Here is a 27,912-nt window from a genome sequence, read left to right as displayed (position 1 = left end):
CAGCATTTCATAAACCTTGTCAGCATAGTAATTGGATGAATAACTTTAAATGTAATAAGAAAAAATTTAAAAACCAAAGTAAGAACAATTTTGACATTTTGCCAACACAACTTTCATCCATCTGCCATCCAGGTTATCCGGTCATGATCAAGGCATCTGCCGGAGGAGGTGGCAAAGGAATGAGGATAGCCTGGAATGACGAGGAAACCAGAGAAGGATTCCGGTTCTCGTCTCAAGAAGCAGCATCGAGCTTTGGTGATGACAGGCTACTCATTGAAAAATTCATCGACAATCCAAGACACATTGAAATTCAGGTAATTCAAACCTGTTTTCTCTCAAACTCCTGACTTCATATGAGCTTTCGTGTTTGAGGCAGTCCAACAAAACAAGCTAAGCTGATGTTATTCGGAAGACAAATACAGTTATCGCAGGTCATACTAAAATATCACTAATTTTCACTGTGTATTGTTGTGGAAGGGAGTAAAGATGCAGAATCAGGTTTCATCATCGTATAAGACTGTTTGCAAATGACATCATTGTTCTCCATTAATATGCAAACATCAATATTTATCTGCATTCATAGATTGCACTTCTTACGTGTGCAAGAATGATGAAAAATACATCTTTAGTAGGTGGCTGCCAGCGTTACAATGAATACCAAAAGGCATATTATTTGCTCAGAGTACAAGCTGCAACAACAGCCATGCATGCAACACTGATATTTCAAGCATTAGTGTTCGATGTCGCCAATGTGCAGTAACAAACCTGTAACTGGGAACAGCTCTGTTCAACACATATACCATTAAAATCAAATTTCAGTCAAGAAAATATTTTGGTTTATTATTCCTCAAGGTGTGCACCATGTCACTGGTAAGATAATAGAAATTGTAATTTTTTCAGAATATATTATAAAATTTGACTTTGAGTAAAAAGAAAGAAAATATTCTGTAAAAGTTATGAATTATTATTAGCATTTCACTGAATGTTACTATCAAATTTCTACTTGATCAGCTCAAAAATGTTTTTATCCTGACTTATTCTGAATAATCTTTCACCAACGGACAAATTTGTTCTTGTGAAAGTGAGTTTCTGTGGCAGTATAAATTCATTCTGGGTTTATGGGGTTTTTTTACACAGGTACTAGCAGACAAACACGGCAATGCCATTTACTTAAATGAACGCGAATGTTCTATACAGCGAAGAAACCAGAAAGTTGTAGAAGAGGCACCCAGGTATGATTGGTGTACAGTCTACTGTTTCATATTTCAAATTAAACCACTGCAATACTACATAGGGATGTGTGTACTAGACAGATTCAGTTATTAGTAAAAAGACCATACCTTTTACAATTGAAGAGGAGTTGAATGTGATTGTTGTATTACCATGACTATGTCGGTATTGCAGCTCACAGTAAGTGAGACTACCCACAATTCCCCTTGATTTGTGTGCTCAGACATTATTTGCAAAAGGCTTCTTCAATTTTATCTGTTTCTGAACAATTTGAAACTTAGAATTTAATTTAAGGATTATTGGTTAAAACTATGTTCCAAAATTATTGATCATGTTTAAAATTCAAGAGTAAATTGAATAAGAAGTCGATGTTTGAAGGTGCTAAAAATTGTACACTTGTCAAGGTAAAGTTATCAGCAACTAAGATGGTCTCATCATACCACCTGTCAGACATGCAAATTTCCTTTGTTACAAACATTCAAAAAATCAATACCCTTTCTTTTGCCAACACAGATGCAACTTATTCCCTTAGTTTCCTTGAAAATATTGCATATGGCTGTCAAAAAACTATGTCGACAAAATCACAAAATTGCTATCTCTTCTGCGGAAAAGGGGTTGATCTTCTCCTTATTCACAGTGAGAATTAGAGAATTATGATTATCAAAACTATGGTCCCAGAATTTCGAAATATGGACCAAGCTGTTCTGTGTACAGAAGAAATTTGCTTCAGTTCAGTGAGTGATCTCCGTGTGTACTGATCATGGAGAATTGTGGGTAGCCTCACTTACTGTGCAGCTTACAAAAGTTGGAAAAAGCTGATCAACGTCACATGGTTGCCAAGTCATGCCCCAAACAACATATGTGCACCTGTGTTCTCCCAATCTTAGCAATAGAACAGTGATTCTAGTCAATATACAGACTGTTAATAGAAGTTCAAGGTCAGGCCAAAAAAAAAAATATGCGCTGTTCCGATTACCCGACCTACCCCAATTTTATCCCCCTGACCCTAGACTTTTTAAAGCTTCGTAAACCCGGAAGTTAAAATAATGATATGAAAAACCGTGAAACGCATGAAACTAATTTTAGTTCGATTTTGACACTTTTTGAACTACTTCAATAAAATGCTGTTGAAACAATACAACGCATAAATTTCCGTACGCTGAATTTGCATATGAAAGCTCTCAGCCAGTTGAGTTACGTTCACAAAAGTTCATTGCCCTTGCCCGATAAGGTTTCTGTGTCACATCGTCTCTGTACGATTTAGAAAAGGAGACAAACTGAAGTTTTTGTGCATCATATGAATGTCCATAACACTCTGAAAATAATTCTGATAGCAAAATTGACACGAAAAATTGGACTTTACTGTCACAGAAACGTGTTCAGTGCAGACTGCACCAAGCATTGAAGCAAGCTGTGGTGTCAATGGGCCCGGTTTTTGAATTCAGTGAACAGACACTGACTCATTTTTCGGGGCAAATAACCCTAAAATTAACTGTTGGTGACAACCAACCTTTCTGTTTGTTATTTTCCCCATTCTAAAATGACTGAAAAAAAGTAACTGGAGCAAATCTGACATCGAGAAAAACTCGACTCCGCATTCAATTCAAAACAAGGGATCTGACCCTCTAAGTTGTTCGTTTTACCTCTACTGAGTCTGCGCACAAGACTACAAGACCAGCTAGGTCACTAGAAAAATACAGCTCATTGGTTTGCAAAGGGCAATGTTGATCCAAACTTACAGTAGTGAGGGATGATATACGCACAGTAAAAACGTGACAAACAAGCACATTATTTTTTCAGAAGCTACAAAACATTCTTTTATAACTACAATAGATTTTTTCTTCCTTTGTGTAGTGCAGACAGTTCAGTGAAAAATGAAAAAATCCCTTGAAGGTACAGTGGGAATTGCTGGCTGTTGTTAATTTTCATGTTTGAATGTACATTTAGCCCTATGAAAGCAGACTTACAGAATATGTGCTAACAAACATACAGAATATTTAAGCATGAGGGAATATGCTACAATTTTTTGGGATATTAAAGCTTATGAATATTAATGAGCCGTCCGCCACTCTTGGAAGCCCTATACATTCACAACAGTGATACCCAAATTTGTTGACTTTTGAAAAAATCTTATAGAGGATGGTGTTTGGAGCCAGCAGCTTGGATTGTGTAAGCAAGTGATTTATGGCTTGTAGTATGTATATCACAAGTGACATCACTGCAACATTAAAACTTACATATAAGATGTCATTAAATGTTTCAGTTAAATCCCCCCAAAATTTTAAAATCCCCCTCAAAAATTCCAGTAGAGGGGACCAATCCCCCCTGGTATAGTATCCTAGATGAAACACTGCATTGATGACAGTAAATATTTTGTTGTGTCAGTTCTCACAAGTCAGACTTACCTGTGGATAAACAGTTCACTTTCCTGTCAAAGAGTTGTAATTCAGCCATATCAATTTCCGTGGCAGTCTAATAAACCACACATTTCAATTCTACTGATGAATATTTTATTTTAATAAATTGGTATTCACTTTTAGTGCGTTTCATGAGGAAATTGTTCACTGGTAGTTTGTTTGAACGCGTACAAAATGCACATTGAGAAATAAAAAAAAATTGAAAAAAAAAAAAATTTCCCTACCTACCTACCCTATTTTTGAAAACCATGTAATCGGAACAGCACAATTTTTTTTTTTTGGCCTCATCATATCATAGCATCAGTCTTTGTGATTATTGATAAATAGCCTAAAAGATATGGAAATTCCTCACATTTAGCCACCAGGGCAGTCGAAAAAAATTAATGTCACAACACTTTATTCTGTTTTTAGGAAACATGTCAGAATCTTTTCCCTTCAGCAGAAAGATTGATGATGAATGATAACAATAATGACAGCAGCTGAGTGAGAGTTTTCTCGAATAATATTTTAAGGATTTGGGCATGTTGTACTTCAAGAAAGTGCAGTCTAAACAGAAATTGGAAATTGCCTTTTTTTTTTTTTTTTTTTTTTTTTTTTTTTTTTTGGTTGAGCAGCAATGATTTTGTGTATTTGCATGAAAACCACATCTCATGATTGCTTTGAAATTAGAAACCAGTGCTATACCACCAACTTCAACCTTCCATTTTCATTTTTTTTCCTATTTATTGAGTGCTTTCTTTGACTCAATTTTTTATCTCTCCTTAATTCAGTACCTTCTTGGACCCAACAACTCGCAAAGCCATGGGGGAACAGGCTGTAGCGCTAGCCAAGGCTGTCAATTATGAAACGGCAGGTCAGTCAATAACATTTGATTTTGCTCATGAGTCTACATGTAGAGGTTTTGTGTTGACCTTTGACCTGTCATGAATTTTGAAATTTTTGTAGTTTTCGCTAATCAGATAAAGACCATTTCCAAGTCAGGCACTAGTCTGTCTTGGATTATCTCATTTCCCCCTGTAATAGATATTTTTGTATCTTCTGATATTTGCTCTCTCAAAAATCATGGTTTTCCTGAGGATTTTTGTACTTTTGCTCATATTCTGCCTTTGGCAAAGATACAGTGGGATGTATACCTATTCAAGCCTTTCCTCACCAGATCATGTAGTGCAGGGCAAAGTTTGACCTTTGCAGAGCACAAAAGAAGAAAGCTATGTGAAGAAAGCTATGTGAAATATATTTACTGTTAATAAAATGTTGAAGTTCTATATTGTTTTTCATCATAGACGTTTCTTGTTTTATTCCAGGAACTGTTGAATTTCTTGTAGATTCACAGAAAAATTTTTATTTCCTTGAAATGAACACTAGGCTACAGGTAAGCTGACATGCATAATTGTCATTGTGGCAGTGGCTTTTGTCAGTGTTTATGATTTGTTAGAATGCCAAATCAGGAATTAAAAAATTGGTCTTTTTTTCCTACAGCTGCGTCTACCTAAATCAGGTGTCCCACATATTTGATAGATAGCTGTACTTTTTTAAATTTCTCAACCCTACACTATAAAGAGAAGTGTGGATTTCTCCAGTATTGAATGAGTACAAAATTGTAGACTGTTCATGCCTTTTCCATACTCACTGAATAACTTCAATTTTACCACATTGATCTGTAAAAGGGAAAAAATCTGCATGTCCAGGAGAGGGACAGCAACCAGACATCTATCCCCAGGCTTTGAGGCCACCCTAGGGGTTTTCATTTGTGCATTTTGACCCCCTAACATAGAAATAAAATTACAGAGTAGGGCTTTCAGACACTTTCAATAATAAGGTCAGGAGCCTTTCAGTACAGCTCTATTTGTTAGGTTGAATGCAATATCAGAAAATCTGCATATTTTTCATCACGCAGGTGGAACATCCAATCACAGAGTGTATTACTGGTATTGATATAGTGCACCAGATGATCCGTATAGCAGCTGGCCACCCTCTGGATATCAAACAGTCAGATGTACCAATCAATGGATGGGCCATAGAAAGCAGAGTATATGCTGAGGTGAATATCACACCCTGTTAATACTCTCACTCTGGGAGTAAGATTAGATGACTTTAAATATATCTGCTAAAATCCTCTTTTACCGTCCAAATTTTAGTGGAACTTTAATTTTGTTGGACAAAGTCAGATAAAACAATTGTGATATAAGATGATAAGAATTATTTTAGGATTTTAAAAATGTTTTCCATGGAAGTGCACGTACACATGACCTCTCGTATCCTTTCCCTTGTTTAATAAATGAATTCATTTATGCACAGTGTGTTTATTGGCATTGTTTGAGTATGCAAATCAATGAATAATGAGTCATTATGATGGAGAATATTCATCAGCCTAAAATCTTCCATTGTTCTCAGAAATGCATGTGGCTTCTTTGAAAAAGATACTTATGTACTGTTATCAATATAATGGTTTAATCTCTTTGATGATAAAAGTTACAAGTTACAGTGTCCACATATGGTAAAAGCGGCACGTGAGCCATGTTTAGGCCAAAGTAAGTAAATTCTTTGTTTGCGTCCGCGCGCGCCTAGGTTTTTGGAGATTTTTCGGAAAAAAAACACAAACTTTCCTTTCAAAATTTCGCCGTAGGTGGCGCTATTTTGTAGCAAAAACCAGTCGTGGCTTTTAACTTTGCGACGAAACACTCCTTTACGGCAGTCAGATTTCACTAATGGAGCATGCGGTGACGTAAAACAGTACTCCCCTCACATTTACACCTGTCGATACTCTCAGCCTCACGCCGGGGCCTAACGTTCTCGCTGTCTGTTGTGGCTTTGCCTGTTGTGGGTTTGTCGTCACGATAAAAAATGGATGAAAGCAGGGAAATAATCGAAGTTAAAAAACAGGAAACCTTTGCACGGCAACTTGAAGGCATGGTCATTGCGAGCAATCGGGACTTGAACAGAGAGAGATTCAGTCGGCCGATTGGACTTGGCTACCACGACTCAGAGAGTACTATGGCAGACGGAAAAATCGGAAAGTGTGAGGCCTATCCTAGTTAACTGGTCTTTTAGGTTTGAAAAAAATTTGGTTAATTCGCCCATTTTAACTTGAAACAAAAAATAAACCAGTGATCAGTCCTGTAAACGAAAGGCCTTTACGTACTTTTTGTTCAGTTTGGGTATTGGAAAGTATATTAGAATCCCTCTGTGAAAGTTCAAACTTGTAGTAGGCAGTCGTAGCTGCTCTTGAAGGAGGTCACACTTTCTGCATTAATGACATCGGCTGGGTAATTTATTCCATGTGTCCACACCTCTTACTGAAAAAAGTATTTTCTTGTGTTAAGTCCGTCGAACGGTTAGTTTATGAAGTTTGGGACAGTGTCCTCAAGTTCTCGAGTCGGCTGGTAACTCAAGTGAAAGGTTACAGTGGTCATGGCCTTTGATAACTAATTCTAGCGTTGAATCATGTCGCCGCGAATTCTTCCTTGTTCAAGTGTTATCAAACCAAGCTGTTTAAGTCTATTTTGATAATTGTAGTGTTGGACTTTAGGTATTATTGGCCGTGCAAAGATTTTTATGTCCTTTTGTAGCCATGGTGACCAAGCTTGTACTGCATGCTCGAGCTCTGGTCTCACAAGTTGTTTGTAAAGACGAAGAATTACATTTTTTATTTGATCGACAATGCTCGTTTGATGAGATCAACATTCTGTTTGCTTTTTTACAAACTTATCACATTTACTTGAAGGTTTTAAGGTAGAATGAAGTAGATCATTTCCTTCAGTTGTACGTCCCAGTGAAATATTGTTCATTGAGTATTTATTGAAGGGGTGTTGTAGCCAATATGCCTCCGCCAGTGTTCACTCATTTTTTGTAGCTTGTCCAAATCAGCTTGTAGAATTTCAGGATCACTACAATTTCGCAAGGGATGATATATCTTGGTTTTGTCAGTAATTTTTTAAGTTCAGAACTAATTTCATCACGCGCCAGTATGATTGATGTAGATTAGAAAGAGTATTGGTCCAAGAAGTGAACCCTTTGGGACACCACTTGTGACGTATTCTCCATTCAGATGATGCTCCATTTATGACTACTCGCTGTTTTGTATTTGACCCACTGTAGAATATTTCCATTTATGCCATGATATTTCATCTTTTCAATCAATCTGGGGTGTGGTACTTTGAAAGTGCAAGGAATATAGATGTGAAGCTTCCACCTAAATTTGGGTCTGATGAGTCAGTGTGTGGAGACTGACAATGGAAAGGAAAGGTGCTGGTTTTACGGATGGTCCCGAGGAAGCTACAGGGAATACTTTTGTCAATTATATCATCAATTTCTTCTTCTCTCTGATGCCCCATCTTTCTAAAATTGAATGCAGAGGCTACAAGTTACCATTTCTGTTTGGTGTTTTCTTTCAAAACAGACACCTTTCAGCAAAACTATGACATCCCATCAGAGCATAGACATTACAAGAAACTTGAAAAACACGTAGGGCCTACAAGAAGACTGCTACTGCATACTGTTATAGTGTACCCATTCCTCAAACTGTCAAGGCTGTCAAGTTGCTGTGCAATGGTATTGGCATGTGGACACTTTGAATGCACAAGAAAGAAATCTAAAACTAATAAGAGAAAAGCAAACGTCAAAGAATGACTGTTTATTTTGATCCATTTGTTATGAAAAATGTATACAGTGATCATACAGTGTGTCACACTGTGACAGGAGTATATATTCATGTGGTTTGAGGAAAATTGTCCTATAAAGGCAAACAGATTTTGTGTTAAATTTTCTGTGTGTGTTTTTTAGCCGCTTACACCCGCGTACCTTTTAGGATTTTGAGTGGACGCAAAACAAAGAATTTACTTACTTTGGCCTACTAATATGCCCATATCTATATAAGGCAAAACATGCATGTCAACCATGTTTACTAATTTACATATATCCATATATGGTAAAACATGTATGTCAGCCCTATTTGCATATTGAATTTCAGTTGCACAGTAAAGTCATGGTTGTGCAATATTTTTGTGCAGCCTCTAAAAAGGAAAATCGTTGATTGGCTGAGCTAAATGCAAATGACTGAGTTTTTGTAAAAGAATAATCATGCAGTCTAGATTTTATTCATCTTTTAAAGCACTACACAAGCATAACTTTGAATAGAATAAACATTCATTGGATTTTGCAGTGTAAAAATAAGCTGACTACACATTGCACTTACTCAATTTCAGGATCCCTACAAGATGTTTGGATTGCCGTCCATTGGACGGCTCTATGCCTATAAAGATCCAACCCACCTGAAGAATGTACGATGTGACAGTGGTATTGAAGAGGGCAGTGAAATCAGTATCTATTATGACCCCATGATTTCTAAGGTAAGAAAAAAAACTTGTTAAATGTAGACCTCTGCCCTAAAGTTTTGTCCACACCAGAGTGTTTGCACCAACAAAGAATTATGGTAATGTGTGTTAGTGAATGCAACATTCATTCTTGATAGAAACACACATTTCTTGTATAGTGTGTATATTTCATATAGTTTTCTGAGTATCAGCGCTGATATGCCTCGGAAAAACAGCATATTTTTAAGGTAGAATGCACCTTGGGAAAAGATATCTGGAGTCTCAAACTTTACAATGCTTTTCTGATTTATTTTAAAATTTAATTTTCCACATATCGATCTGACAAATTTACCATACCTGGGATTTCTTACAACTTAACATTGACAATAATTGTTAGGGGCTCAATGACAATGAGGAGTATCCTACCCACTGCAAAAGTCTAATTTGGTCAGTCTTCTAGAATGATTCATGGTGTGATGCATGATTTCGTTCTCTGATTTTAATTATTTGTACAATAATTTTGTTGTTTCAAATGAAATACATGTGTATAGGCTTAACTGGAGGTTGCATCAAACTGGACATGAGAAAGTCGCTTTTGAAAATATGTGTAATTTTGAATGTGTGTAAGAACTATTTTGAAAACCGAGAACTCGTTCAGACTGTCAGTAATTTCCACAAAGACATTACCTACCTTTGAATTCTGTTGTTGTTAGCTGGTTACCTACGGCAAGGACAGGAGTCAAGCCATCAGATACATGCTGAAAGCATTGGATCACTACGTGATCAGAGGTGAGCCACTACTTGATCTTCATTCAATCTTAATTGCATATACTGCTCAAGAAATCTGTTTCAGAGTTTACTGATTTCTCTGCAATGAAATTCCTTTTCAAAATGACTAATCTTCTAGAACACAGTTGTTGTTGTAACTGTGGTAATAATGATATGGAGCCAATATTAACAACAACGTCATCACCAAAATCATCATTATAATTTTTATAATCATAATCAATAATGTTATCATCATTATCAGTGTATCATCATCATCATCATCATCATCATCAGCTTCTTCATCACCAAGTCTATAACCTATCATCAACCAATCATTCTCTGCGCAAAGGCTGTTACCACTCTCATCTTCTGAGAAACATGACAAGTCCTGGTTTTTAGCTACTATAGACTGTAGTCTATAGAAGCTATTGGGATGGGTATCCGTCCGGCGTCCGTCGTCAGTCTGTATGTATGTATGTATGTATGTATGTATGTATGTCCGTTTGTGAGGCGTCCGTCCACTCAAATATCTTGAGAACCGCAGTATTTACTGATTTGACATTTGTTGTGTACTATTTTTTTTAATTTTTTGATATTGTTGAAAATAGGCAAATTAATGCCAAAAAAGGCGTTTTTGGTAAAAAATCTTCTTCTTCATAACCGCTGGTCAGACAGCTTTGTTATTTGGTATACAGGTCCCTAGGGACAACCCTACTTAGATTTGTTCAAATTGTGATGAAATATGCAAATCTGTATTTTTTTGGAATTTTTTTGTCATTTTTGATCAAATTTGACTTACATTGTATGTTATTCTTGTACTGTATAAACCCTGTCAATTCGCCCAGAAAAAATAATTAATATGATTTTAAATAATTGACTTAATTAGGAAATCATCAAAGCCAAAATAATTTTAGTGTGGAATTATCAGAAAGTTCAACTTTTTTGACAGTTTATAGTGAAATGCTTACCATCTTGTAGGATTAAAACATGTAAAGGCAACTCTCCTGAATTCCAACTTTGACATATTCTGAACCACCATTTATTTTATCTAAAAGAAATTGTTCATATAGTTTGTCATGATAGGTCATGATAGGGTGGTCAAATAAATAGAGATAGAGAAAGTTCTAATTTCCATTTATGGTTGACTTGGTGAGGATAAAATAAGATTACTTTTTGAGGAAAAAAATAGAGTGGTCGATTAAAAGAGTGGTCAAAGTGATAGGGTTTTTATGGTAAAGCTGGGCTGTAAGATTCCTCGTGCTATTTATAGCAATTATGCAATCTGTGTAAACAGTGCAATGAAAGTGTTACATGATGCTTTTGATGACCTTGAACTTCTTAAGTTTCAAACATTTGTCTCTTCTGTGTGCTTTCTCTTAGTACGTACAGTCTCAACTTATTCAACAGAACTTACTTACAATGTTATTTGAAAGTTAAAATGTGCTTGGTATAGGATGAAAATACTGATAAAAAGATAACCAGATTCATTGGCCTCCGTCCGTCTCAAGAGACGATGGATTGAGTCATGTTGAGCTGGAACAGTGTCTACTATGGCTGTGGAGACCTATCCGTGAGTGGCAGTCCTTGTTACAATTGTTGCAGATAAAATCTGTGCTTTTGGGTGTGGTTAATACTTTTCTCTTCTTGCGTTTTTGTGCCCATGATTGGAAACGATCCTCATCAGCTCTTTTCACACCTGTTTTAACAACATGTCTCCATGATGAACGATCTGATGCAATGTCCTCCCATGACTCTACCTCAATGTGCGCAGACCTAAGGTCCCTCTTGCATGTATCTTTGTATCTCAAGTGGGGACGGCCTCTTGGACGTGATCCGCATTCAAGCTGACCATACAGTAGATCCTTGGGAATGCGACCTTTATCCATGCGACGCACATGACCGAGCCATCTCAGACGGCGCTCGCTCAGCATTGCAAATATGGTACTAGATCCTGAGCGTCTAAGAACCTCAGAGTTGGTGACCGTGTCTTTCCACGTAATGCCCAATATCCTGCGAAGACATCTCATGTGATAGGCATTCAGCTTTTTCTCTTGTCTGGTATATGTTGTCCATGTTTCACTGCCATAGAGAAGGGTGCTTAAGACACATGCCTGGTAAACCTTCAGCTTCGTGTTGGTAGTCAGGTTTTTGTTATCCCAGACTCTCTTGTTCAGTTTTGACATCACAGTGGCTGCTCTACCAATCCTGCCATTGATCTCAGCATCCAGAGACTGGTTGTTGGTAATGAGAGATCCCAGATATCTGAAGTTGTCAACTACAGAGAGCATAGAATCATTGACCAATATAGAGGGAGGGTTTTGGGTGTTCTGGGCCATCACCTCAGTTTTCTTGATGCTGATGGTTAAGGCAAAGTCTCTGCATGCATTGGAGAATTGATCCATGAGACACTGTAGGCCATCTTGTGTATGACTTGCAAGGGCAGCATCATCTGCAAATAACATCTCCCTGATAAGGACACGCGTTATTCTAGTCTTTGCACGCAGACGGGCCAGATTGTATAGTTTACCATCGTGCCGAGTGTGGATATATACACCATCAGTAGAGGATTGAAAGGCATGGGTCAGGAGAAGTGAAAAGAATATGCCAAAGAGGGTTGGGGCTAGGACACAGCCCTGTTTTACTCCGCTCAAGATAGGAAAAGGTTAGATGTATCTCCATCAAAGCTAACGGTGCTTTTCATGTTGAAGTGGAAAGACCTGATGATGCTGAGTAGCTTTGGTGGACAGCCTATCCTCTGGAGTAGTCTAAATAATCCACTGCGGCTGACTAGGTCAAAAGCCTTTGTGAGATCGACGAAAGCCAGGTACAGTGGTAGGCGCTGTTCTCTGCACTTTTCCTGAAGTTGTCTCACAGAGAAGATCATATCAATGGTTGAACGGCCTGATCTAAAGCCACATTGTGCCTCTGGATATACACGATCTGCTAACAACTGCAGTCTAGTGAGGACGACCCGAGCAAACACCTTACCAACAATACTTAGAAGGGAGATTCCGCGGTAGTTGTTGCAGTCGCTCCTATCTCCTTTGTTTTTGAAAAGTGTGACAATCTTAGCGTCTCTCATATCCTGTGGTACTTCACCCTCCTTCCAGCAGAGACAAAGAAGTTCATGTAAGTGTGGGAGAAGTGCTGCTTTTTCCTTGTTTGATTACTTCTGGTGGGATGGCATCATTCCCTGGTGCTTTTCCACAGGCGAGAGCATTAATGGCCTTTTCAAGATCAGGCATAGTTGGCTCCATGTCAAGTTCTTGCATGACTGATAGGGTTGGAATGCTGTTAATGGCTTCCTCAGACACAGTGTTCTCTGTTGAGTATAATTCCAGATAATGTTCTACCCATCTTTCCATTTGCTTACTGCGGTCAGTTATGACCTCACCCGATTTTGATTTCAGGGGGGCTGTTTTCTTCACATTTGGACCTGTAGCCTGCTTAATGCCATCATACATGGCTCTGATATTTCCGGTGGAAGAGGCTTGCTCAATGGAGGAGCATAATTGCAACCAATAGTTGTTGGCACATCTCCTGGCTATCTCCCGGCATTTGACTCTGGATTTTCTTAGTAAATTTAGATTTTGCTGCGTAGGTTCTTTCTTCCATCTGATGAGAGCCTCTCTTTTAGATTGTGTAGCAGGTTCCATGACTACAAAATTTGCTTCGTACCAGTCAGCGTTACACTTGTCCTTCTTTCCAAAAGCCTGAATGGCACATTTGTGGATGGTGGTACTAAGATGCTGCCATCTGGCTTCTGCAGAATCACCGGCATCAGCTGGGGCAAGATCGTTGACAAGGGAAATGAATTTGCTGTTTCTGACTGGATCAAAGGTACAAGCAGTATTGATTTTACAGAATCCTTTTGGCTTTGTGTGATGAAACATTTTCTGTGGTTGTAGAGAGACCTTGCTAATAATAAGGGAGTGGTCTGAGTCACAGTCAGCACTGTGATAGCTCCGTGTGTTGTGGATATTTTTAAGTCGATTTCTTCTAGCAATGACAAGGTCGAGTTGATGCCACTGATGTGACCTGGGATGCATCCATGACACTCTGTGCTTCTCCTTATTTTGGAAGTAGGTGTTTGTAATGCATAGATTCCTAGCACAACACAATTCCAGTAGTCTCTGGCCATTTTCATTCATTTTGCCTACACCGTGGTGACCAATACATGTAGGCCAAGCATCGTGATCTGTACCGACCCTTGCATTAAAGTCTCCAAGCAGGTAAATGTCTTCTGTTTGTGGCAGTTGACCAATGAATCGATCAAGTTCACTGTAGAATTGGTCTTTGGCTTCAGGGCTCGAATTAAGTGTAGGAGCATAGACAGCAACAAAATTGACCGGGCCATTTCTGGAATTTAGACGAAGACTCAGTAGTCGTTCGGTGCCGTCAGTGGGTGGTTCTATCATGGGTAAAAGTGATGTCTTCACTGCAAACCCTACGCCATACTCACGTCTCTCATCTTGTGCCTTTCCCTTCCAAAAGAAAGTGTATTGTTGTTCTTGTAATGAGCCGTCGTCCTGGGTAAGACTTTAAACTACATCCGGTGATGAGGCCCTGATTGGGGACTTTCAGGGTTGTGGGGAATGTGGAGATACCCCTTAGTCATCATTTCTCCCAGGTCTGCTCTGGCCCGGAGCAGTAGCACCTGTAAAGGGCTCCAATTCAGGATACGAATACACAGCTGTAACCAGATTAAGATTCTTTATAACCTGACAGATATGCTGTTTTTTTATGACGAAAATCTTGATTTAAGCAAGTCTTGTTTACTTTAATTAGAATGTAATTAACTCCCGTTTATTAGCTACTATAGACCAATATAGTCTATAGAAGCTATTGGATGGGTATCCGTCCAGCATGCACTGTTAGTATGTATGTATGTATGTATGTGTGTATGTATGTCCATTTGTGAGGCATCGGTCCACTCAAATATCTTGAGAACTGCAGTACTTACTGATTTGATGTTTGTTGTGTGGATAAAATATATGATTTTGAGAAAGTCTTTTTATTAATTTATCATATTGTTGAAAATATGCAAATTAGCACCAAAAAAGGTGACTTTGGTAAAAACTCTTCTTCTTCACAACCACTGGTCAGACAGCTTTGTTATTTGGTATACAGGTCCCTAGGGATAACCCAACTTTTTGATGAAATATGCAAATCTTTATTTTTACGAATTTTTTTTTTCCATTTTTGGTCAGGCCATCCTGAAATGAGCTATCAAAGATATCCACCTTCTTCATCAATACATGTGTCACAAAAGGTTATTCTCTACATAACACAGCAGAGCTCTGTCAACTGTTGAGTCGCTTGTTTTTTCAAAACCGCTGGTCAGACAGCTTTAATATTTGATTTACAGGTCCCTAGGATGACCTTAGTGAGATAATTTCATACAGTCAGGAAATAGTTAATTTTTATCCATGTCTATAGTAGCTTCAGGGACTTTGGCCCTATGTTTTCCGGTTATGACTAGTTAGGGGAACTTGTAAAACTTGACTCTTTCTGCTCTCATTTTCACAGCCGTTCACAACAAAACATTTTCTTTACTCACCTGAGCTAATGACCCCTTCTGTATTTGAAACCTGAAATGATCTTTTCAGACACATTGTGTAAACTAACTGTGAGCTATTCTATTGGGTTTGTATAGAGGAGTGTAGCAATATACTTCATGAGACAAAAGTCATGGGGACTTTGAACAATGTCATATCAAACTTAACATTGTATCATAATTTGCCACGTAAGCTGTCTCTGCAACTTCTCCGTAAATCATCGGGCGTGTCCAATCAGGCATTGTAAAATGTTCAGGATGAAACTCAGAGAGCTTTTGAACACACCAATAGTAAGTAAGTGAAGAAATGTGAAGGTTGGACTGAACCATTGTAAACTGAGGGGAGCTGCATTCAAAGTAAATGATATCAGGATGAATCCACTTATGAATTTCTTTCTTTCCTGCAGGTGTGACCCACAACATCCCACTTTTACATGAAATCTTACGGCATCCACGGTTTTTATCGGGAGACATCAATACTAAGTTCCTTTATGATGAATATCCAGATGGATTCAAAGGTATAAACTATGGCAACAAGATATTTTTATATCTTTATATATGAGATTTGAAGCTGAGAAGAAGAGATTTGCAAAAAAAAAAAACAGTGTGTTTATGTTAAAGGTAGAATGCACCTAGATATTCAGACTCTGAAACTTTTACAATGATATTCTTTTGGCCTATCACTTGTGGGGGCTCATTTCGAAGTCCACAGAGTAAATTAAGTATTTACTGGCTAAGTTTAGTGAAAATTGTAGGATGGCAGCCATTTGGATTTTAAATATCAGTTAATATTGGGTAAATTGTTACTCTAGTATCAAATTTTGCACAGTGGACCTGATATTTATACTTGATTCTAAAAGAGAATGGTTGAAGGTTTGCTTGAGGAAAGTTTTAGCAAAAGTCTTTCATTTCCAAGGCATGTATCACTTTAAAAGAGTTTGTTTATCTCTTCCACACTGGAACAAAAATATACGCTTCCGTTTCAGAGCAAGTCACAAACTTGACAATTCACTTCCTCTTCACTCACATCCAGGTAAACAACTGAGTAAAGCAGAGCAGAGGAGAGTGGCCGCCCTGGCATGCTGTGTTCATGTCAAGAACCAATACAGAGCTAGGTCATTTACAAATCAGACAAGGTAAGACACAACAAAAGCTATTGGCCGGCAGAGCTGCCAGTTATTTGTATATGAATTGCCCTATTTGAATGTAATTTGCATACATTAGAATATTTATGTTTCATTGTATGTTGAAGAAAGGAGAGCTATATGCCACAAATTTGGATAGGAAGAGAAAAGTTACAAAAAATGAAAATTTGCATGACAATATATTCGCTTTTCCCACAAAATGTAGCTTTACTGTTTGAAACATCAGCATTCAAATTATTCATAAATGGTATTTTTTTCCAGATTTCCTCCATTCAAATTGAAGAAAGAGAAGCAAAAGTTAGAAGTGTCAATCATAGATGAAAAATTTGAGACCAAAATAACTGACAGGGGAGATCACTTTGATGTAAGTTTTATTTAGTTTACACTTCAATGTTTCAAATTTTTTTCTACTGAGAGCTTGACTTTATCCTCACAAGTTTAATGATGTACGTAGGTTTATACAGAGAGTGGTATTAAAACCTGTATTATACATCAATTCATGAAACAATCTGGTGAATTTTTCAGGAGAGTGAAACCCATTTTATGATCCATTTTTCCAACGGCTATCGATAAAGAAATATGTACTTAACCTTCTCACCCCCGTCTCTCAGTATAGCGACCCAACTCCGCCGTAGAAAACAACAGACTTGTACCAAAAATTTGATGGGCAAAGGGTCAAACAATCTTAACTGATTTTGTACTGAGTTGAGTTTTGTTGAAAGCAGGATTTAAAGGGCCAGTAGTTACACCATTAATGATTTTTCAGTATGTTTGTTTTTAATGTCAACTGCAGTATCTTGTTCTACTCCCCAACACATGTTGAGATACACTGTATTCAGCTTGTCAACTCAGTCTGCACACGTGTACACTGCACTGTTAATTCTCTTCTTTCGAAGTGGTATTTATTTCTATGGTTTGTCTGCGGAGCCTGGTAAAAAGAGGATTAATTCTGGTCCAGACTTAAATTCAAATGTAACAAGGCAGTATTGCTGAAGGCAATGAGTACTTGGGCCGTGATAGAGTAATTTTGAGGACAATATATACTACTATTCAAATATGGTCTTGAATTTCCTCCTGTCAATTAGGCATTTGATTAACTGGTTATTAAACGAAGCAATGGCATGACAACGGCAAAATATGTCTAGCAACTTTTGTGGAGTTTGAGGCAGGGGTTCTTTATTTATAGTGAAAATTTCTTAAACTCCTTAAATATTCAAATTACAGCAAATTTCTTTTGTTCTCGATGGTAGATGTCTAATATTTAGATGGGCATATTTAGATTTCTACCCTATAGTTATCCCTATATACCAAAAATCGGACATCCAGCTCTATTGGCTTGCTCAGAATTAGATATGCGCATAATTAATGAGGTACAATATGTGGTGTCATAAGGTGTCCCATCATACCAAATATGAAGGGTGTAGCACTTGTGGTTACTGAGTTGTGGACAAATATATATATTTGAGGTCAAAGGTCATTGAGGTCACGTGACATTTTGTCAAAATAATTGTATTGCTAAGTTATTCCTATATACCAAAAATCAGACCTCTAGCTCTATTGGCTCGCTCGCTTGAAAACAATCTCATAAACCTGGCCATATGGGCAACTGTGTATGGGCAGCTGTCACGTTCAAGCTCAGGATTATTTGTCGATCAAATTTCAGTAAATTTACCTTACTTAGATGAAATTTTGTCTATAGGCTGAAATTTCGCCGAATTTTGACGAAATTGCATCGATTTTTCAGGTTCATATCCGACATTTTTGAGTGCAGACAGAATAAGCTTTGAGGCAACATGGCTGCGACCCCATGTTGACCCCGGTATCTGCTAGGTGCGGGTTGCGGGCTGCGAGCTGCGGGTTTTTAGAATTATGGCTAGATTTCTAATATATGTAATATGGCATATAGTATATAAGAAATAAAACCTTTAGAATGTGTCTATTATCAATAATGATGATCAGGTCTATCGTACAGTATCCCTTTTCCTGCGAAGTCCATATTTCACCATCAGGTCAAGATGGTTAAAATTAATGAAACACTACTATATGGTGTATTTTAACGTAATACTGTATATTTGAAGGCTGTTGAAAACATCAATGCTGTAAACTTGATTTTTTGGACTAAAGATGCTATAACAGACCAAACCAAATGGGTGAAAATACGTCATGTTTCTGAAAAAATCAAAATCTGCTAAACTAAAAGCGGCGATTCCGAGGACCAATTTATTTATTCCGAGCTGCCTGGCCATTACAAATAATTAGGGATCTGAATCACTTTTCTCTCTTGCCATGGATGTGAGTGAGAAATATACGTAATACCAGACTGACAAAAAAAATCGCGCCTCGGAAATGTCGCCACTTATCGCGGAATGAAAATTGTTACATTTCTAGTATCAGGCCATAGGAAGTAAATTCTTTGTAATGCATCCATTCACAATTCGGTTCCAGGGCAACTCATACAGAAAATTAAACAATGCCTACTTAAATGCAATGCGTAAGGAAAGATTTGACTTAAAAAAGCGTAGAAGTGATGTGTATTGTAAATGCCGTGTATTTTTCATGAAATCTTTAAAAGAAAACGACGTACAACAAAGGACTTAGTTTACTTTGCCGTTTCGGTTCAAGCGAGGTCGCGACCTCAGAGAACGACATTCTGCTAACATTTTAACGCGAGAATTTCAGTGGGAAAAACACGCCGGTGCGTTGCCTTATTTTCAGGAATCGATCTAATAGGAATATTTTTGGATGAGTTTGTGTTCTGCAGCTCTCAATAATTTATCTCCTAATATCATGAACGTATGACTTGCACCTGCAGTATGATAGTCGCTCCATGCCGGTATGCCCCCTTCAAGCATTTGATCCAGCGTGACTTTGAAAAGTTTCCAAGGACTATAATCGTGTTCACCACAATAAAATTATTTGAAACGGCGTTGAAAACGATTTTGAAAATTGTGGCTTTTATCGGCGGTTGAACTAATCTGAAGTGTGAGAAGGGCGAAAATGATATCAAAAAACACACATTTTTTCATGCCCGCAACCCGCAGCCCGCAACCCGCAAAATAGCGCATCCGGTTGACCCCTAGCCCTGCGTACGATGCTATGTGCTACAGCTAACACACAGCATCGTACGCAGGGCTAGCGAGAGAGTTGCCGACATCGACGGTTATTTACGAGAAGTGAATAAAAGACTGTCATTTTTGGAAGCGATCGAGTAGCTGAGGTAGGCTGGGATACGACTTGGGCCCAAGAACGCTGAATTTCGGCAGTAATTTGGCTTTTTACGTGAAGTCCCAAAATGGATTTGAAGTCACCGACCCTACGTACGGGTCTTTGCAGGGCTGTGGTGAGCGGGGCGATTAGCTGTAGCGGAACACACAGCATCGTACGCAGGGCTAGTTGACCCCAAGTGAAAATGTGTTCGCGATCAAATCTTCCTATATTTTTTTCAGAATTTTCGACAAAATCATTGCTTCTTAAATCTTTTGTAAAATATACAATACTAAAATAAAAATGCGATGTGCCATGTCTCCAGATTTCTAAAACATCGTTCGTTGACCGTTCGACGGAATACTCATTTTGCAAACTTGTGACGCAGTTGAAATTCAATACTGACCGCCAAATAATCTTAATGAGACGAGATCATTCTAGGCCCCGTTCTAGACATCCTCCAAATTATCCAACCATTCGCGTTAGAGTTCAGCTCGCTTAGAGTATCATAACAATCTTCGGCCTTCGTTTAGATCGACCCTAATCTCTCCCATTTAGGAAATAAATACACAAGCTACCTCGACAAAACTTCGTGCACCATCCAGGACCAAACGCACTACAAATCTGTCTGACGTCATCATCTCCTTACATGGTAATCGGCATACCGTATTTTTTAGCAAAGGAGACACAGAATACGTCGGAGTATTCAGTTTCAAAACGTATTACAATGTGTGATGTTGTCAAAAAAAGGTAATGTTACTGCAGTGGTATAAATTACAAACACAAAAGTTCAAATCAGTTTATTTTGGACTGGCTTTACCCAACATTTCATATTGTTTCTTATGCCAGATTTGACCACGTGCTTACTGGCGACCCCTTTACATGCAAATTTTGTGTCAAATGGTGTGTTCTCCTGGAAAAACAAACGTACGATTTCTATATGAAGGAGGCGAAATTTGCCCTCAAAACTTGAAACCACCCCTTTATGGGGTGTACCTAGCTATTTTGAACGAGCTTCTCGAATCTGCAGCTCTATTTCGAAATGATGGTCTGGTTTTCTCAGCTCAAGGATAAGTGTTCTCCATCGCTGTGGGCATTACTATTCTCAACTGGGGGTACAGTTTCCAGTCGTAATGTTTTTCATTGTGTCCGGGATATAAAACCTTCCTTTTCAAACTTTCACTGTGATTAACACTAGTCCACATCTTGTCAGTGATTAAACATGTTTCAAATTTAAATGTTAAATTCTGGTCTCGAGCCCTCCTGTTCGACCAAACTGAAATTACCCCTCCCACTTTGGCTCGTCCAGTGGGTGTAGCAAGGGTCGTGCCATCGCTTAGGAAACGGAGGGTGCATTAATTGTTGCATTTCGATGCACATTTTGATTATATTCAGAAGATTTGTGGCAAAAACTCAGATAGAGAAGCATTTATATTCACATCTCACTTATTCATGACTGGCTGAGAGCAGCACTTTTTTAAGTTAGCATCATTACGCCATTTATTATGCCAAGAAAGATGAAGCCAAGACATTTTGCCCTCCCTGGTCTCAGCCAGAAATGGTTATACCTTACAGAGTTTTTTCCCACGGAATGAAAACAAATGTACTTGGGCTGAGGCCCAAGTACAATAACAGTGCATATCACACGTATGAATGTTGTGTTGGCAAGCTAAAAAGTATATGTTTCAAAATATTTTGTGCAAGAGAACAAGAACTCGCAAATTGCATACAGAACAAAAACAGTGAAAACAAATCATCAAAAGTTACAGCCACTGGCCCTTTAACCTGTACACCCCCAATTCCCTGTAAACAGGTCCACAATCACCATTGATAACAATGGGTTTGGGCTAAACCATGGTGGTGAAAGGGTTAAACCTGATCACATCTCCAAAAATATTAGAATAAAATGTCAGAACAGCCATAATGCTAATAGCATTGTAATTTTGATACAACAAAAACAAACATCCATAGATTCGGACTTCACAGCATCGCATGGATGATATATCAAATCAAAGAGAATGTGTGGAAAATTCTCTGATCTGCAACGTCAACAAAATATTGAACAGTCAACTATATTCATAATGGTTAGTTTAATTTTAACCCGTTTTGAGAAAAATGCATTATTTTATCAGTGTTTTGTCAACTGTGTTGATACCAGTGGCTTGCAGTGCATTGATTTCAATATAAATTCATACGGTTTTCTTCATTTTCTGATTGCAGGTTGTCATGGATGGTCAATCATTCCACGTTGACAGTGGCTGGTCGCTAGAAAATAAAGTCATTGTCACAAAGGTCAACGGTGTCGAATACGCAGTACAGGTGTGTTGGACACAAACTGATTATCATCAGATGGACATACGTCTGTAGAATATATTTACTGTTTTTCTACCACACATTTACATCTGCTACTGTGAACACTATAAACATTTGCTGTAAAATTTCTTTATGATTTAAAGTTGTGGACAAGCAGAGAGAAATATTAAGTGCTCTGTCCAAAATCTATGAATATGCATAGTTTATAATCTTCTATTATCATGTGATTTACACACATGCTCTGTAATTCTTCCTCAGGTAATAAACCATGACGTTACTGGTGAGATGAGGATACGATACGAAGGCACAGTGGTAAGTACAACCGATGTAGAAATTATTCTATTGGAAAACAAGGCAAGTCAATATGTAACATTTCTCGATTTCTTATCATCACTGAAAACCAAATTTGATACAATGAAGGCATAAAATGTTTTGTGACTTCACCTTTGCCAGTGAATGAGGTTGTGTTTGTTTAATATCTAGCATGGTTAATTCTTTTTGTTTGACCAAGTGTGACGTATGAATACACATCACTTAATTTCAAGCACAATCATGAATTGGAAAGCATCCCATTTTGTTATGATGTGTTACTCTTCAGAACTACTGTTTCGACATCAACCTGCCAAGATTCTTCTCTTCAAAGCATTATATAAAACCTGCTTATGTACACCAAGAATTTATTTTTCACTGTGATCTGATAAAGGTGTACCTTGCATTGACATTCTACCGGTACCAATAAACAAAGCAAGACAACTCAGTTTTCCTCAAAGTTTCTGAGTGCTTCATTTCCATCTGTCCATCACACTTCAATCTAACCTTATTAGTTTGTGGTCGCAATATTTGTTTACCCTTGCCCATTCAGTTTCCAGTTAATGTTATCCCGCAAGAAATGGCCGAAGTTTTCGGATACATGCCGGTTGTGGACAAAGGAGCCATCAGCAAGGAAATCCTATCACCCATGCCGGGTGCTCTTGTGTCAATCGCTGTGGAGGAAGGCCAAGAGGTAAGAATAACAGACCACCAAACATCACCACAAAAATTGCTCTGCCTGTTGAGTGACCATTTTACAAACCCTTGTTCATAAATCAAAGGTGTCAAAACAGTCCATTTATTCAAAGTTTTTCATGTGCCCACTGATATTGCCAAAAAAATTAGTACAGTTTAGTTCTTCATTTGTTTTGAAAGGTATTTTCATAGGGGAACAATAAATGAATTGACTTCATGCGTCCAAAGTATTTAATGTCTCCAACTCGCTGAAATACATACACAAATTCTCCCTTTAATTAATGACCTACCTACCCACCCACCTACCTATGATATAGAATATAGAACAGTTTCCCCAACTTTAAACTTCAAGTACAAAAGATGTCTAAAGATTTCCAAAAGCCTAAACAGTGTACCTATACTTAACATGCTGTCACCTCTCAAGGGTGCGGACTTGGCCTATCCTTGAACAAAATAACACTCACTGGCTAGTGTTGGCTTCAAAAGACACACACACAAAAAAAGAAATTAGTTGTTTCCAGTAACAGCAGAAACACCAGCACACTTTCATTTATGAGTATACATAATTCTCATTTATAACTCATTTATACCAGTGCTTTGCTTGTACCTGAGACTGTCTGTTTGAATACCAAGTTTCAGCTTTCAACTCATTGTACATGCCCCAAAGTGACCTTGTCATGTGTCTCATTCTCAACTCACTGTAAATGTGTATTTTCTAGGTTCTAGAAGGGCAGGAACTCTGTGTAATCGAAGCTATGAAAATGCAAAACAGTATCTCGGCTCCACTATCAGGAAAGGTGAGACACAGGAGAGTATTTGCAATTTGGTACAAGAGAAATAAATTACTCCATAAATTTCCAATATTTGAAATTCAACATGGCCACCATCTCTGTGCTATCTCTGCGGGGTAAAATAAAATTCCTGATTTTCACAAAACTAAACTAAGTCTGGTGAAAACTTTATTTATTCCATAAGCTTCAAAATAAAGCGCCTCAAATGGTGGGACAAAATGAGTGTAATTTTTTTTTTGACCTCCAGCATAGAACAGACAAAATGTATTGGCAGTTTCTCTCACGCTAAAAGTCCTCACTTATTTAAGTCCCGCAAGCGGGGACTTTATGGGTTAGGTCATGTCCGTCCCGGCGTCCTTCCGTCCGTGCACCTGTCATCAACGATTTCTGTGGCATCTGTGAAGCGATCGTTTTGTAACTGGGCATAAATGTAGTACCATATGGTCTCTTGATGCACAGTCCTTATTATCTCAAAATAATTCAATTTAGTCACCAAATTACTCTTGATGTCTTTTATTCAGACTTTTTTTTCTCTGAATCCGAATCTGAAGCCAATGTTTGGATCATGTAAATACACTGATGACGTAAATCACCGGACTGTACGATTATTTATGGGGGAGACGCTAGCAAAGGTTGTAGTCGATTCCAAAGGTATTTCGCAGGACTGGTGACGGTTTCGGTTGGTCAGTTTTAGGAGTTTTAGGCGTCAAGCGTTGTCTGTCGTGATGAACGAGAGCCACAGAAAGCTTTAGTAATTTGCAAAAATGTCATCTCGTCAGTTTTAAACGTCATCGTTGACAAGCACTACGGTTGTTTATGCGGGCTCCCGTAAAATAATGGTATGGTCAGACGATTTGAATCGCTGGTGATCACATGCCTCACAGCTGATCAGCTTTATGTCGCCCTACTATTGATTGTGCCCAACGCACATAGATGCTCAAATGATTCTGTTTGTCTTGAGCGTAAAGGACATTTTACTCTACGTATTCGTGACAGATGAAAAGATAGGTGTATTTTCATGTGCAACTTTGCTAACAGAGTGATTTTGGACGCGTTAACGTGTGATGGGTGAGTGCATGGCGTTCGATGTCGACTGCATTGGCCACGAATGATGCCGTCCGCAAAGTAATGCAGTACGAAAAAACCGTCATTAATATTCAACTTTTTTCGCTACTCAGAAGTTGAAAGAACGGCTAGTACGGGATCGAAATAAAATACTCGAGAAAGAATGTCGACTTTCAAAGTCTGAAGGAGCATGCTCTGCCCGATGGCTATCCCTTGGTGGAGCGAAACGGTGCGAAGGCCCGCGCTGTTTTTGGAGTTTGGTGATGAATGCCGCAAATAACAACGTTGCAGATGGCTTGCTGAAGCAAACAATATTCGTTCGTATAGCCATGACATGCATGTTGATGATGCCGATCATTGACCAATGTAATTTTGTCTTTCATAGTCAGGATGCAAACCTTTCGATAATACAACCAATGATACAGTCGACCATCGCAGAATTACGGACAGTGTTAGATGTAAAGGAATCATGAACGCAACCTTTGATAATACAACCAATGATACAGTCGACCATCGCAGAATTACGGACAGTGTTAGATGTAAAGGAATCATGAACGCGAGTTCAGAGAAGAAATCGAAGCCAACCACACACAACCTGACATATGCTAATGAGAGCTGCGTCATCTGCTTTGCCTGTGCAAACTCACGTCGACGCTTCATCGCGCCGAACATTTGATACAGCGAACGGAGGAGCGATTTCCTGCCAACTGTACTACATGTACTAATATCCTATTGTGTCTTGACAAAGTCATAAATGCAAGTAAATACCCAGAGATTGACAATGAACTCCGTGACTACGGTATCGAGGCACTTGAAACTTCATCGATCATCTTGGATCAGACTACGTAAACCACAGGCTCTAGAGTCAATGCAGGCGAACCGCTAGCCGCCACTGATACAATAAAAATCAAGCGGCTAGCGGTTCGCCTGCATTGACTCTAGAGCCTGTGACGTAAACCGTGAGCACTCACGGCAACGCGTTTAGAAACGACTTCAGACAAGCGAAGTTTACGCTGAGAACTCGGAGTCATGTCGTTTGCTAATTCAAGAATATGCGGAAAGGTTTCCTGCAGTTCGACAATTGACATGTATTGCAGTAGTAATTCCTGTATCCTTGGTTGCATGCGAAAAGGGCTTCAGCTGCTAAAACAGGAGCCCGTAGTAGATTTTCCGACGGCAATGTAGATAATTTAATGTTGCTCTCATGGAAGGGCCGTGTGTTTGCCGATTTCCCGTACGCAGAGCAGGGAGATATTTGCCTCGAGGGCTCGCAGAAACCCTAGGAATTCTTAGATGTTGAATGTTATTGAGATTTGTCAAAGTAAACAATGGCCCGTTTATGATAGTGTTGGTATTGATAAAGCTTGATTGATCACAAAGCCATTCGATAGACATTTTCTCGGCAAAGTCGACGAAAGACTAGTTTCGATATTACAATGTAAACAGCGGGACTGTGTCATCTTTCGATGACTTATATTGAAATGAGCATGCCTAAATTCTGAAAGCTAACTAAATTTTTTTCTTTTTCACCAGATCAAAAAGATACTTTGTGATCTTGGCCAAAGCGTACAAGAAGAGGACCTAATCATGGAATTTGAATAGGCATACTGTTGGAGCAGCCAACTCATGAATATTTATGATCTCTGTTTTGAATAATTTTAATCGCAAAAACATCGTTCCCAAGTGGCATTTTCTGACAGACTGTACCTCAAATGCAGTATAAAATCACTTATATGTTAGCGTGATGTGCACCAGAAATGTTGTTGTAAGCCGATCTCCATATGTTGTGTCATCAAAGGGCCAGTAACCAATCAGGAGTCAGCACTGATTAAATATTCAGATTTGTAGATATGCATACTAATTGGTATATTAACATATAATTAGCATATTGACATTGAATTAACATAGTGACATTTCTGCTTTAGGTAGGCACATGTAGTAGCAACCATCTTTTGTACATAAAAAGACAGAACAGTTGTATTTTGTGTGATTGATCTGTGTCATAGCAATTTATTTACCCAAGAGACTTTAAAAATTTCAGAAAAACGATTGCACGGCAGTGGAAATGTTGATGTTGTTATGTTTTTAAGCCTACTAAAAGGAACACTGAGCATAATATTATTATTATTATGAGGTACAATGGGATGTTTTTATTTCATAGATTTTTCCTTGTGGTGCTTGAAAAAAATCATGTTACATAGTTCACAGTAATATGGGATGGTTGTGCTGGATGAAGAAGAAAATTAGACAATTTTTTGTTAGTGGAATCAAAACCGTATGGCTGGAAATGTTCAAACGTGTTACTGTTTGTGATTTTGAAGTACAGTATGCGCTGTTAAAAAATACAAATCTCAAAATAGGTTGTAGTTTTGACATCATGAGATCCATTGAAACTAAAGCTGAATACATAATAAGTGTATTTGCATATTCTTAATGTAATTAACATATTTATATATTTGCACAAGAAAATGCATAACGTTTTGTCACAGAGTCAGTACATGCAAGAATGAAATTCCATGCATTTTTATGCCTTCGATGCTGCAAATAGCAGGATAAAGAGTTTTCATAAAGTTCTCAATCAGAAATCAGCTGAGCTTTTTGCAAGCAAAGTTGTGAAATTGTCTTTTCATTTATCCTGATTCAAAATATTCTGCTCCTTAAAAATTACGACTACGGTAGAAGTAATTGATGTCTGTAATATTGCCTTTAAAGCCCGCTGCGGTGGGACCCGGGATCCAGCTTACGCAAAATTTGTGTGGGTGTTGATCGGGTGTGTTCATGTATAAGAGTATGTAAGTAGCGGTCCAGAGCGTTGATAGTTTATTTGCGTAATCTGTTTGCGCCCAAATAAGCTCAGACTGGCTATAGCTGTACGCGTATAAGCTTCTTTGAACAACCTTCAGCGCATTTCGAGCGGTGATCTCACTCTAGAACGATCAGAGACTACGGTACAATGAATGTATACATACCTGCTACGATCTTTCGCAGCTAACGCTGATCGTGCTTTTGCCATTTTCAATTTACAGAACGGAAAGAAAGAATGTGTACTTGATAAGTCATGAGCGGCGTGGGTTTGTAAAGTGAGAAACATTTCTGAGTGGCCGC

General features: G+C 38.3%; 1 protein-coding gene across 1 annotated transcript in view; it reads left to right on the top strand.

Annotated features, from left to right (window-relative positions):
- LOC139118963 (propionyl-CoA carboxylase alpha chain, mitochondrial-like) overlaps window positions 1–27,912 on the top strand; it is a 54,942-nt gene that overhangs the window by 14,028 nt on the left and 13,002 nt on the right. Inside the window, exons 7-21 of the mRNA XM_070682560.1 lie at window positions 133–314; window positions 1,138–1,232; window positions 4,418–4,500; window positions 4,952–5,019; window positions 5,545–5,688; window positions 8,852–8,995; window positions 9,673–9,748; window positions 15,692–15,802; window positions 16,318–16,420; window positions 16,691–16,793; window positions 21,854–21,952; window positions 22,205–22,258; window positions 22,809–22,949; window positions 23,671–23,748; window positions 26,341–27,518. Of these exons, the coding sequence (XP_070538661.1) occupies window positions 133–314; window positions 1,138–1,232; window positions 4,418–4,500; window positions 4,952–5,019; window positions 5,545–5,688; window positions 8,852–8,995; window positions 9,673–9,748; window positions 15,692–15,802; window positions 16,318–16,420; window positions 16,691–16,793; window positions 21,854–21,952; window positions 22,205–22,258; window positions 22,809–22,949; window positions 23,671–23,748; window positions 26,341–26,409 (1,550 nt within the window). The 3' untranslated portion in view covers window positions 26,410–27,518. The remainder of the gene's footprint in view (window positions 1–132; window positions 315–1,137; window positions 1,233–4,417; window positions 4,501–4,951; window positions 5,020–5,544; window positions 5,689–8,851; window positions 8,996–9,672; window positions 9,749–15,691; window positions 15,803–16,317; window positions 16,421–16,690; window positions 16,794–21,853; window positions 21,953–22,204; window positions 22,259–22,808; window positions 22,950–23,670; window positions 23,749–26,340; window positions 27,519–27,912) is intronic.

The sequence above is a fragment of the Ptychodera flava genome, chromosome 19 (genome assembly GCF_041260155.1).
Source record: "Ptychodera flava strain L36383 chromosome 19, AS_Pfla_20210202, whole genome shotgun sequence".
NCBI lineage: Eukaryota > Metazoa > Hemichordata > Enteropneusta > Ptychoderidae > Ptychodera > Ptychodera flava.
This window is presented reverse-complemented; position numbering and strand designations above follow the sequence as displayed.